The sequence below is a fragment of the Varanus komodoensis genome, unplaced genomic scaffold, assembly GCF_004798865.1.
Source record: "Varanus komodoensis strain SLA01 unplaced genomic scaffold, ASM479886v1 scaffold14_1, whole genome shotgun sequence".
Taxonomy (NCBI): domain Eukaryota; kingdom Metazoa; phylum Chordata; class Lepidosauria; order Squamata; family Varanidae; genus Varanus; species Varanus komodoensis.
In genome coordinates this window covers 24599694-24613082 of record NW_025335438.1, presented here as the reverse complement: position 1 = coordinate 24613082, position 13389 = coordinate 24599694, and the positions used below count along the sequence as shown (strand labels likewise).

Here is a 13389-nt window from a genome sequence, read left to right as displayed (position 1 = left end):
CATGACATTTCAAAGACAAAGGACAATTCCTCGTACTGAAGCTGCATTCCTGCGCACACTTACTTGGGAGGAAGCCCCATTAAACAGAATTGGGTTTACTTCTGCATGAACCATGCATCACCCCCATTTCTGACTACTCTTGTAGTCAGAAACATTACACATACATTTAATGCTCATTCCTAAAACATGCTCCCATGTGTATGCAGGCCCAGTTCTTTCTTGGCTGTCAGAATAATGAGAGTAAGTGTTTAAAATGCTAAACTTTAACATTATTTGGATTATTTAGAAACATTTCTATGAAGCCTCAGTTTGTTTCACAGAAAGTTTCCCTGTTAAGTAAGAAATTCAGACCCCGTGACTATCTGAATACCAGGGTTTATTGAGTACAAGTACACAATGATATAGAAAAATGGTTTAATCAACACAAAGACGAAGGTCAGAGCTTAACATTGTTATATCTACAATAGAGTATAAAATCAGAAATCAAAGAACAAATGTTTTGATAGCCTGGAATGTTTCAGAATGAAGGGTGGACTCAATCTGAGGCTCTGGGTACTTTGAGAACGCAGATACTTTAGCGTCTATGGCAAAGGTGAGCTGTTTCTCAGGTTTTGAAAAATGAGTATTAAGCGGTAGTTCTGCAGCAATTTGTTAAACTGCACTTCATACCCATAGGCTGAACTTTGCTTTCAGCAAAAGAAAGTAAATAATCTGTTCCCACTTTTTGTTAAAATTCATGTCTGGCAAAGGGGCTTGCATTGTCTTTGAAAACCCTGACCCTTCCCTGTTCTTTCTCCACAGGAGTCATCAAACCCTCCTCCAGTCATTAAAACTGGACTTCCCGCTGGAATGAAGCAGTAAAAACAAATGAGACACACCATTTCCATTCACAGTTAGAAAAGCAGTGAAAGGCCAGGCATTCCTGTAAGCCACTATTTAACAACCCGATACCCGCCCCCGGACTGCATGAAACACCATTTTCTTGAGGATGACCCTTTACAAGATTGCTGCATTTTAGATATAGATATCCATGATGTATATTTGCAAATTAAAGATTACAAACACATAAGCACTTCATTTTATTTTATTTTTTTATAAATATTTTCTTTTAACGTACTTACCCTATGCAAGTTTAGACAAAAAGAAAGGCTTCTACCTCCCAGCCTGCTGGGAGCCACAACTTGCAGGGCATTTCTTCTGCCTAAATTTGTATAGGACTGCACCCTAAACTGCTTAAATCCTATAAAATCCTATCATTATTTAAATAATAAAATAAAGGGAGCATTTACATGAATCCATAAAACTACTTTAAAGGAGTGAGCAAGTATCTAATATACTGGTATACAAGACAACCCTTGAAACCAGAAGAACTAAGGCAAAAATTGGGGTTCATCTTATATATCAGATGAAAAATTTTCATCATATTATATTCATTATTAAAAAGAGATAGATAATAAAGACAACTATATTTTCAAGCTTGTTTTTCTTAATAATCATTAAAAAAAACTAGAGCAGCTTGTCCTGCGTTGTATCATGTCATGAGTCTTCATGCAGTCACAGGCCCAGTTCTGAGTCCAGCACCACCCTGTCCTCACTGGGGGGGACAGTGCACCATTCCGAGCCAACCACGAAGGCTGGGAGGGGAACATTCCCCACACAGTTGTCTCTGCAGGGACCAGTACTGCCCACTCCCACACTCTGCTCCCCCCCACCGCCCCGGTGCCTTTCTGCAGCGCTGGCACTGGCTGTCCTCCCTGACGGACTCCAACCAGCCCGCCTCCTTGTGGCCAACCATTAGCTTCCAACTTCACAAAACCTTATCAGGTGAAATTTAGAGGGAACATGAGTTCAGGCAGTCAGAATTATGAACATCCATACTTACCAATGAACTGCCATAAAGCCTATTAATTTAAAAATTCAAGTTAAAGACAAACAGTTCAAACATTTGAGATCATCTTTTACACCGGACATAAGACAAACATCAGAAAAACAGACTAAAACATTGACCTTGTCTTATACGCAAGTTGCTTTATACATCATTATATATTGCAACTCAAATGTCAATAGAAAGTCCGGTGAAACTTTCCTTCTACTTTTTTATTTCAGCAAGGGCCAGGCGAATCCTTTTACATCCAAATGCAGATTCATAACAGTGAAATGCTGGCAGTAAATATGAGGATCTTCTTGCCTATGCTGCTTTGATATCACAAGAGATTTTGCCAATTCTTTAACTCATTCTTCTGAAATTATTTATTCTGAAGAAGCCAATACCAAGGACCAACAACAACAACAAAAACCCAACCCCATGTGGGAATGCTCCACTGTTGTTTCATGAAGCTCACATCATCTGATAAACACTGTAATAGATGCTTTAACATCACAGTTCACAGCTTTCTTTTCTGCTTCCCTACCAATGTCATCACAGAAATTACTGGGAAGGGGAAGAGATGCCAGATATGTCACAACAAGTGTTTGTACTCGAGATCCGCAGCCTCAGTCTACAACGTGAGTACTACAGTTCCAAATGTGCCTGTTAGCAGTCTGTTAAGAAGACTCCTGTCCCCATATGTCCTTTGCGCTCATTGCACAATGCACAGAGGAAACGCATTGCCTTTAAACTTCAAGGAGTTCCCACTGCAATGTGGGGAAAGAAAGATTCAGAGATTATGGAATAATCATCTCCAAATCGATCAATTTTCCCCTCAAGGTAAAAGTGAAAGAAATAAAAAGTTGAGCAGTTCCAGCTACACTGCTTGAAGTTTAAAGGAAAAGTACCCCCAGGGCACATTGTGGAATGATCTCTATCTCCTTCTCCTGGCGCTTATTAACAGGTCAGAGATCTCAGTTACATTTACACCGTTCCCAGGTGAGACTCCCTACTAAGGATGGTGACCTTTCAGACCAAATAAAGAATTAAGAACATGAAGTTCTACTTCTCTAAACAAAGTTTTCTTCTGTCATCAGCCATTTTGGAATTGGACTATAGATTTGGTCGAAAAAATCTCTGCAGCATCTTCTTTAACTCATGCCAATTCCTGAAGGTGATACAGAAAACACACTAGCCACAGATTTACCAAACCTAGTGGTTATGCTTTTGTTCACACAAGAGCTCTCATAGGTAAATGAAGCCCAATCTGAGAAAGACCCTAGCCCAATCCAGAGCCATTCGCACTCTTCCCCACTGCAGATAAATATGTTTCCAAAGGGCTTTCTCCCTGACCCAAGCCTTCAGTCACTCTCAGTGGTTCTCAGTCAGAACAGCAACCTTGAGGTTCAGGGCAAAAGCTACAAAAGCTGCAACTGGTGGGTAAAAATAATGCATACACAGCAGAGGCAATTTCCATTTAAGCAACAGTTTTGTAAAAACCCCAAACTGCTTTTCAAATCAAGTGGAGTGTGCGAAGTAGGAACAGCTGATAGGAAATCCGAACATATTATTCCAGTGAGTACACTAATGTGTGTATCCACTGACCTCTAGGTAGCACCTTTATTATGTGCAAGCTTCATGTGCTCTACTTTTACACTTGGCAACAACCCCAGGACAGGAGCCCCTGGACTTCAGCAAGTCACTGCCAGTGAAGTGTTAAATTTTAACCACACTGTGATTAGAGAATAGTAAGAAGTGCTGTTCCTTACTTTCAGGTCATCCCCAGAAAAGAGCACAACTTTTTTCCTAGTTCCTTTGTACAGTATGAAAAACTCACACCCAAAACTTGAGTTTTTAGTCCTATTTGCCACAAAGTTCAGAACAAAGCATCCTAAGTAATTTCTAAGCACAGGGGAAGCTCAGGGCCACCAGTCCACACGCTGTATTTTCTAAGCGTTTACCTAAAATAGTTTAGTGGACACCTAAATTTATAAATGTGTGAATATAACAAACATGCATTTGCAAAAAAAAAAAAAAAAAGTAGCATGCAAGTATAGGTGCTTGGAGACCACATGTGACTGCAGCTCCTTGCACACAACACACGTTTGCCTATGTACCATTGAGTGCAATGGACCACATCTCAGAATGCTCTGCATTCACTTAACTTGCAGATGACACTTAACTTAAGAAAGACTATAAAAACCCATCCAAGCCCTTCCTAAAGACTCCAACTCAACCAAATTGTTCTGTGATACAATTCTGGTAAGTATATCCTGCAAAAGACATGTATACACAGATACAATGTGCACGAAAAACACATCAAAACTTCTTTCATTTTCACACAGGTTCTGTCTCCAGAAATCTGAAGCCACAAATCAAGTTAAACCCATATTATTTCAATATGAAACACCATCAAAACACTGATAATGCCTATACTATTTATTTAATTCCACAAACTGCACTAGCATTCTTAGTTTTGAAGCACTACTAAGAGTTTAATATTATACTATTCAACTTATCTGTCTACACTAGTGCTCTATAATACAAACCACTATAATTCCTTTGCAGGTGGGCTCCATGAAAGTAGCTTACCTAAATCATCATCAAGTTGACCATAGAATTTATTATCCTTTTACAGTTATAATTATGAATGATGTCTAGACTCTTGGGAAAACTGAGAATTTCCTGTATCTATCAATACATGTTTCATTAGATAAAACTAAAATTTGTAGACAAGGCAATGAAGGATGAAAAAAATCCTCTTACAGTATGTAGTCTTATTTCAGGGCAATCTTACCTTGTTCTAAGCAATCAAAATCCTGAAGAATAGCTGAGTTAGTCCAATTTAGAAAAACAATGAAGAAACTTTCAGAATCAACATTCTGCATGCAGAGAACTCCAGGTCTTCTCGTATCTAGCCAAGATTCTCCATCTGAAAGGATCATGTGAAGTAGAAAACCACTTCTGACAGGGCAAGCCCAACCATGAAGCACAATGAGGTGCCAGCATCAGGCAACGGAGTAGGAAGCGTAGCGAACTGCACCACTTTCCTGCCAGAAGGACCCTGTGTGTCTTGCAGCACTTGCCGTAGTGAGAGCGCAGCCAGCAGAGTGCCCTGGAGTGGCTGCCCTACCTCTGCCTCCTTGGCCAAGATATGGTTGCAGCACTCTTGGGACAGCCTGCCTGGGTCTCCATAGAACTGGCACAGCAGTAGCTGCCAAGGTTAAGAGGCAGCAGAGCAGCAAAAGGGGATGGAGGGGTCACTGTGGCACTGTGATGGTGTGTGAGGTAACAGAAGCAAGGGACGGGGGAACGATACCAGCAATGCATGTTCTGTGGCACGTCAGGTGGTGAGAGACCTTGTGTTGGGGTTGCTGCCATGGACCCTGTAAGCTACTTTCAGCTGAAGACGAACATGCTAGTCTAACTGAAGAAATGCCCTGATGTGTTGCAAGGTGTTCAGAGTCATGAAATGCTTGTGCTCGGTTCATATGCATAAACAGTAACAGAAAGCAAACAATGACAACACCAACAACAGGCGTGAAGTGGGACAAAAGTTCATGAAATGCAGAAGGTAACATGGGCAGTAACCCTTATCCTGCACATATTTAGTTCTGCACAGAAATGCAGCAGCCCTATTACTGCCTTCTGCATTTTGTGGCTTTTGGACCTGCTGCTTACAAACTTTGAATGTGACAGCACATATGCACATAGGTAAGAGATCAAATGTCTGGCAAAGTAATTTCTAGTCTTCAACAGGATATGTGTTACTTAAGGATCACAAGACTCTTTTCTCCTAATCTGAAGACAAGAGATAGGTGAGGATAGATTGCTTGCTATTTTAAAACAAGCAAAAACATGTATGCTTTTGTGGTTTGCTGCTCTGAGACCTTGGTGAGAAGGTAGGATATAAATCCTCCAAATGTTCTGAAGGTCTGTACCAACACAGGAAAAGCATTAAGTTTGCTAGGAGAGTCTGCCTGAGATGCCACTTTCATTTTCCTAAAGTTGAACATTTCCAAGTCCTTACAGCTCTGCAGATACATTCTCAAGACTGTGGTCCGTGCCTGATAATATCTTACACAGCAGAGAAATGACTAAAAGAGATTCTCAGAGAATGAAAAGGAGGATTTCAATATGCCTCGCCTATAGAACAATATTACATCATTTATACAGGTTGCCAGATTTGACTTTTCTTGGAACTCAGTTTGGATTAAGCTGCAGAGAATGGTAAGTTATGTTTTATTGTACTGCATAAAAAGTACATATAGCCCTGCAACGGGGTCATTTTCTTGGACCGCTGTATAAAGACAACAAATAGAAAGAATGTAAAATATGACAGAAGTTTCTTATAAAGTCAGTATTCTAAGATATACTTCCTAATTAAAGATGCATTCATCTGTGCTATGGAGTCAAGTCTGAGTCCAGCTGCTTTGAGACAGTGACTGGTGGCCTGAGCATTAATTCAAAGAAGAAGAGTGCAATCAATTGTGTATTCGATGCTCGTATGCCTGAACTCAAAGGCTTAGGAGTATCCACTGAGGAGCAAGAAGACAAATGCAGAGATCTCCACCGCCACCCAACTCCCAGTCTGCATTTCAGTTAGCCATTTTTGGAGGGGAAGAGGAGGAGGAGGAGGAGACTGTAGCAGTCAGGATAGCTCATATCCTGCTCTCCAGTCTCCTCCCCTCCCACAAGAATAGCCCCATTTAGCCCCTCTGAGGTCGTTTTCCCAATCCAAAGAGCTGTCAGGCAGGCTTTGTTCTGCACTGGCTGTGAGGGCCCCCCAGACAAAGTATAGGGACCATGCAACTGCCCTCTTAAGTTGGTTAATAGTAAATATACTGAAATAAGCATGCTTGGCAATGTAATTTATGTCTAAAATTCCACCAGATACACTGAGCTAAAGAAAGATTTCCTATTTGCTAGTTTCTCACACTCTGCCTGATTTGCTGATGTCGGAGTATGTCAAAAGTTAGAAGAGCAGGAGTTGTGTTTGGATGGCAATGGAGCTTCAACTAAGGGAACTTAACTATGCCTCCAAAACAGGATCCTAAGTCTACAGCTGCCTCCTCCTGCCAGAAACCCAGAATTTCTGGCAATATTTTATAATGGTTGTTTGAAAGAACCATCATGTTCAATGGGGCTCTTGGACTGCAGCCTCAAGCATCCAATCTCAGCATTTGGGACTGGCGTATGTTTCTAAGGCTCTGCTCATCATCTACAATTTTCCTAGTGGTTTCCATTCCCCTTCAAACACTAAAATTTTTGCTACAATTTGCTAAAATTTGGTAAGAAAGCCTGACGCCCACTGAAGCCAGGATATCATCTCCCAGAACATTTGGACTAATCACAGACACACGTTTTTGGCAATCGATTCCATAATTATTTCTCAGTTCAAATAAGCTAGTGATCTAATACAAAAACTGCCAGGAGGTAAAAACAGTGACAGAATTTAAAAACTCAAGGCAGGTTTTTTTTTAGGAATTGTACCACAGTATTTGTATAATCTTTATTGCAAGCACAGTATACTCTGCTTAGTTTACCTTGAGAATATATCAGAAGTAGTAAGAAAAGAAGAGCAAATCTTTAAAGCAGAAAATTCTCCAGAGAGTTTTCCATTTTCAACTGGACAACACTATTGTGAATAGTTTTGGTTTCTACTGAAATGGCACTTCTGCAGACACCAGGCTTTTTTGGGGGGGGAGGGGGCTTGTGGGGGGGGACTTGGGGGATTGTCTTCTTTGAAAAACATTTCTTTTAAAATTTACTCAGGTGGCAGAGCCATTTTAACCCTCATTTAGCATGGCAAGTTCTGCCCTCCAGCATGACCTGGGGTGAAGTGGATCAGGAGCAGTGCTCCAGGAATTGCTCCTTTCGCTTCAGTTCCTCAGTTGCAATATTCAGTTCCTGATGCTTATGCTCACTCAACTCAACACCCAGCACCAGGTAAGGTACATTTGGGAATTACAAAGGGACAGTCAAGGAACAATAGAGTTGGTATTTTGTGTAGTAGAAAAGGGGAAAGTTTACTATGCATGGAAACAAAATGACTAAATGGAAGGCATTAAGAAAACTAGAAAGAATAAGAGGAATGGTGGGGGAAGCAAGCCATCCTTAGGCATCAGCACCTTGCTTGATATAACTAAGAAATGCCCCAGGAATTGTCAAGAACATGAAAATGCTGAACTGAATGGAAAGGGCTGCTTTACCCAAGTTTGCATAAAATATTTTGCATATATTTGCATGAAAAATAAAAACATTTATTTTTAAAAGACCAAAAACAAAATATATGGATATATGTTGTCACTGGCTTATACCTTATTTTGCATAGAGGGATTTCAACACTTTTCTTCTGCATGTGAAAGGTCCCTTAAAGCGAGTCGCATCATTGATCCATCTAGTTCTGTGCTCCCCACTGTAATTGGAAGCAGCTCTTCAGAGGGCCAGGAAGGGCCTTCTCCCAGTTCTGCTATCCCAAACCCCCTTTTCAACTGGACACGCAGGATAAAAGTGTGTTTCCGCCTCTAAGTCACAGCTTTCTTCAGACAGTCAAGCTGGCTACCACTAGACTGCTTTGTCTATACAGCTGGAGGCACCCCATATAATACTACAAGACATGGAGCTGCCTTCCTTTGTTTCAAAAACACCTATCCCATGTGGGACATCCATTAGGATAGCTAAATGCTGATGCTCATTTAAGAATGAGGCCAATGACCCCATCCCAGCAGCTTAGTCAAATCTAAATTAGTCAAAATGTTTATTTGACCAACAGCCTGTTGCCAGTGATGAGTCAAAATGTCCCAATTATTACAAATATTACTTTGATATCAAAAAACATGAATTTCTATTAGTATTTTCATGAACTGCCCTACACTATGTTCTTTTGGACTAGAGTCCCTGAACTGCTTTGCAAGGATTTGGCCATTTTTTTATTGCTTCTACAAAATTCTTCACACTTCTGAAGTGAAAAGAGTTTTCAAAAAAGCATTAAGTACTGAGTGAGTCTCATAACCAAAAGTGACTTACCACATGGGGATATTTTCTCAACCAGTATTAGAAGGCATGGTCTTTAAGCCACTTGATTTAGATTTGTATTCCAGTTCTTCCAGTTCTAAATGTTACTTTAAAAGCTTACCAAGCAAATTAAACTTTGCTCAAGACTTCTGCATTACTGTAACCCATAAGCTCAAAACTAAAACACCAATTAGCACTTTTATCCACAGTGTCACAACTGGGCAAAGTAACTCTTCCCATGAAGCTACAGTGACCAACATCCTAGAATTATGTTGGTATGCACCTTTTTTTAAAAAAAGGAAAGAAAAAAAACCAAGTAACAGCTACCCTGCATCTAAATTTGCAAGCACAAGTTGTATCCACTTCATTATTTTCTTAGAACAACAGTGCAGAAGCTTGGACCGGCAATGAAAAAGCTAAGGGAAGGTACAATGGCATTTAATAGGCTGCAGCAGCATTTAATACTCCCTTGAACCTAAACAGAACATATTCACTGAACTACTCTGCTTCAGAATTATTTCAGAAATATCTCTTCCAGGAAGGATGGGGTAGGGAAGACAGATAGAGCACCTCTGACGAAACAACCTGAAATCAAAAATAGAGCAGTGTAAGGGGACACAAAGTTATAAGCATTGTTTACCTGTCAGTTGACATTGATTAATCTTGTGCTCTGTGATATCACTCAGTGACTCAAACACCTGGAGGCAGCTGTCACAGCTGTGCACAGCTTCTTCTTCTAACTCCTCCCCTTCTTCTGGCCTTTTCTTACAGTCTATCAACTCTCCATCTTCTGCCTTGTCTTCTAGCTTACAGTTCAGATCTGAAAGAAAATCAAGATGATGACCACAGGGCTTTTCAAGAGCAGATTTTTTTTAAAGGGGAGAACTCAGATTTCTTGCTGTTCTTTCAGTTACTGTACACACAGAAAAATAATTGTGGCTTTACCCTGCAACCTGGGAACATTATGCTAAATTTTACTGCTCAGTAAACAGAGGAAGCACCTCTCCTTTCTACTCTCAACGAGCTTCCTTCCCAAACAACACTCTCCCAGCAAGAGAAATACTTCCATTCGTCACAGTTAATTTTGACAAGTTTAATACAACTATTGGGGGCTTTTCATCACTTGAATAATTTAAAAGAATAAATCCAGTCTACAATTCAGCAGTACTATCTAATGAAAAAGACAAAATGTACCAGTGAGTGAATTCAGAAGATTTTGTTTTAACTATATTTTAAACCTAAGGCTAACCAATTGCTGTGAGGATGAAACTGTCTCATTTCACTAAATAGCCAAACGATCAGCTTATTGTATTGTACAGAAAACTAAAAATAAAAATGTGCCTTAAAATAAGAAATTATAAACTCATTTAAACTGGCTGTTCATTAAAGGAAGTAATATTAACCTGCAGAGGATAACTAGCACAGGAGACCCTTCTCCATCATTATGCATCCTAACAGGTGTATCAAATATATAATCTAGTTCTAATTTCAGCATAGTAATGATGAGTACAATAAGGGGTTCTAACTTACTGCAAGTGATTATCACAAATCTTTATACAATGTAAAAGCTAATCATCACCCAACATGACCTCAGCTTTGCACATGACTAGTGATATGACTATTTATAGTTGTTTCTTGTATTACTTTCACAAGATTACACATCCTTTAAAAAGGCTTGATGGTATGATGTAGGAAAGGTAACAATTTCCTACATCTGTATGCTGTACATCTGTAACAAACAAGCAGCATGCAGGAAAAATATTTATATGCAAAGAATACAAATTAGTTAGATGCAAAAACATATTTTAAATGTTCATATACAAGCAATTTCATATTTCCAGCAAACTACTTTCTAGGGTCATGCATGCACACACAATTCCTGGGCCCATCATACAGTCAGTTCAAGTGCTTCTTCTCTACTGGAAAGTCAACGTTTGGGTACAGCAAGGTGTGCCTTGAGCCAGAAGGTGAGAAAAGGCCAACAGAGGGAGAATCTGGGGATAGTTTGTGTGAGCTGCAGAGAAACCAACTTGCAGCTTATGTGTCTGGGAATGTTAGCTGAAAGACATGGTTGTATCTGTGACTATAAGAGATTGCTTGTACAAGTTGTGTGTTTTGCATAAAGATGTGTGTGAGAGACAGCAAAGATATGTGCTTGAGAGGAGTGAATAGAGTGGTATATTTGGCCAGTGTCAAGCAGTCGTTAATATGACTATCTCAGTGCACTAATGAGCAGCTTTAACACATTAGAAAGAAACATATTAGTAGAAAAATATACTGTATCCTTCCAGCGTGGGGTAAAAGATACCCCAAGAAACCCATAAAATTTGGGGCCTGGTTACCTAAAGGAGCACTTATGTCCATACATGCCCTCCCGCCCCTTGTGATCGGCGGCAGAGGCCCTTCTCCAAGAGCCCTCCGTGAAAGACATCAGGAGGGTGAGCACCCGGAGGAGGGGTTTCTCTGCTGTGGCGCCCAACTTATGGAACGTGCTCCCCAGAGAGGTCCGCCTGGCACCGTCATTATTTGCTTTTCGGTGCAGGCCAAGACCTTTTTATTCAAACGTAATTTTAATTGTTGATTCTATTTATTGATTTTAACAACTTTGGCCAGGATGTCTCCATCTGTATTTTATTGTATTAATTATATTTATTTGTAAGCTGCCCGAGGCGGCATATAAGTTTGCTAAATAAATAAATAAATAATACATAAATAAAAGAGAACTTGGGTATAGCTTTAAGACTGATAACACTCACAAATAAAAAAAATACACCTTAATGGACAAAAATGGCCCTCAAAGTCACTGTACAGAAAGTGGTACAGTGGGCCCAGGCAATATTACACCATTCCCGCCATCCCCAGTTCAAGGGGTCCAGAAGAACTTGCTGGCCTAGATGTCAACAGGAGGGGCAGAAAACTCAGCTCCTAGCTGCTAAAGCATAATAGAGCATGAATGAATGCCCACACAAAAATGTGAGAAGGAAATAGTTTATGTACTTTTAAAAAACAAAGAATTCCTTAAGTCCATGTTTATTGTTGAACATGAGTGCAACTTGTTGAAATGTTATGGTGAAAATATTTAGTTAGTTAGCTTATATTTATACCCTGACTTATTTTCTTCCAAGGAACTTAAGATACTGTATAGAATTCTCCTCCGCCTCTCAGCAACAATCCTGCAAGATACGCTGGTCTAGGACTCTGTGACTGGACCAAAATCACCCAGTGAGCTCCATGGCTGAGTGGAGACTAGAATATTTGAGTCTCATCACTTGAGTCCTGCTTTCACACTCTTAACCATTGCACCACACTGGCAAGATACTCAGGCATTCCTGCAGGGCACAATTAAGTGTACAAACAGGGATGTGCTATATCACTCCTGTCCAGAATATCTATGTTCGGTGTGTACATCCAAACTGAGGGGACCAAAGGCATACAGTTCTACATGCACAGGCCCTTCAAGCATTCATGCTGCACATGTGGACACCTGCAGGGTGAGACAGCATGTGCACGACGTTGCGGCTGGGATTGTGTGGAATGGCCCCACTGCTCACCTATGTTTCATTAAGCCGTTCGAGGAACACCGGAGGACTAGTTCTTCACCCTCTATGCTCCTTCCTCACAAGATATAGAAAGAACATGTTCTGGTCTAAGAACATATTCTGGTCTCTGAGGTATGAAGAGTAATTCAAAATTAAACAGCATTTTCCAAAGTCACAGTGACCCCTCTGGCACACCATATGCACGGTTTTCCATTTTTTCAGTCATTCCATTAGCAGAAGAACAGAGCACAAAGGCTGAAAGAATAAAAACATTGACTTTCCCCTAGATTTAAGAAGGTGTAGCCAGGATCACAACATTGTAATTCAAACCTAATTCTAGTTCAGGAATATCCGGAACACTGGGGTTGTAGAAAATTTATGTAACATTTTTTTCCTAGCATGGTCAAAGTACAGTGGATCCCAACTATTGACAGAGTTAAATGCGTCCACACTGCTTCCCTTAATTCCTTTGGGAAGTGTTTACTGTAGTTATTGCTGCCATGGCACATCAGTAAACATTTTCATTACGAAAGATGCTTACATTTCACCAACAGTAAGGAAACAGCAGCATGATCTATTACGTGGATCTAAATCGCCACAGGTCTATCTAACCCAATACTGACTCCACTTATTGCACTGTCAGTATATAGTGAGTGTACAGTACAGAATATACTTGTACAGTATATGGATGACTTAAAAATTACTTTCTGAACACCTGGTACAGGCAGTAGTCAGGTGTGCGCTTGCTAATTTCCATCTCATTTTAATGTGGGTGTTGTGTTGCCCCAAAGCAACACATGCTAACAACAAGGAAAGCCCTTTAAACTCTCTTTAACACACTACTTGGATCTCAGACTTACTTGTAAGTACATTCCCAACCTCTGCATCTAACTCGGCCTAGCAGTGAAAAATACCACTAGGTTATAAGCAGCTGAGGAAAAGAAATAATTGTCTTAACAGTTGCAA

The 13389-nt window shown here is 40.2% G+C and overlaps 1 protein-coding gene across 6 annotated transcripts in view; it reads right to left on the bottom strand.

The window, feature by feature from the left end:
* Positions 1-13389, bottom strand: part of ZNF521 (zinc finger protein 521) — a 262267-nt gene that overhangs the window by 213942 nt on the left and 34936 nt on the right. For all 6 annotated transcript variants that reach the window (XM_044424363.1, XM_044424360.1, XM_044424362.1 and 3 more), the window contains one exon: positions 9525-9704. Coding sequence is in view for 4 of the 6 variants with exons in the window: in XM_044424360.1 (XP_044280295.1) it covers positions 9525-9704 (180 nt within the window). In the remaining 2 variants the exon portion in view is untranslated. The remainder of the gene's footprint in view (positions 1-9524; positions 9705-13389) is intronic.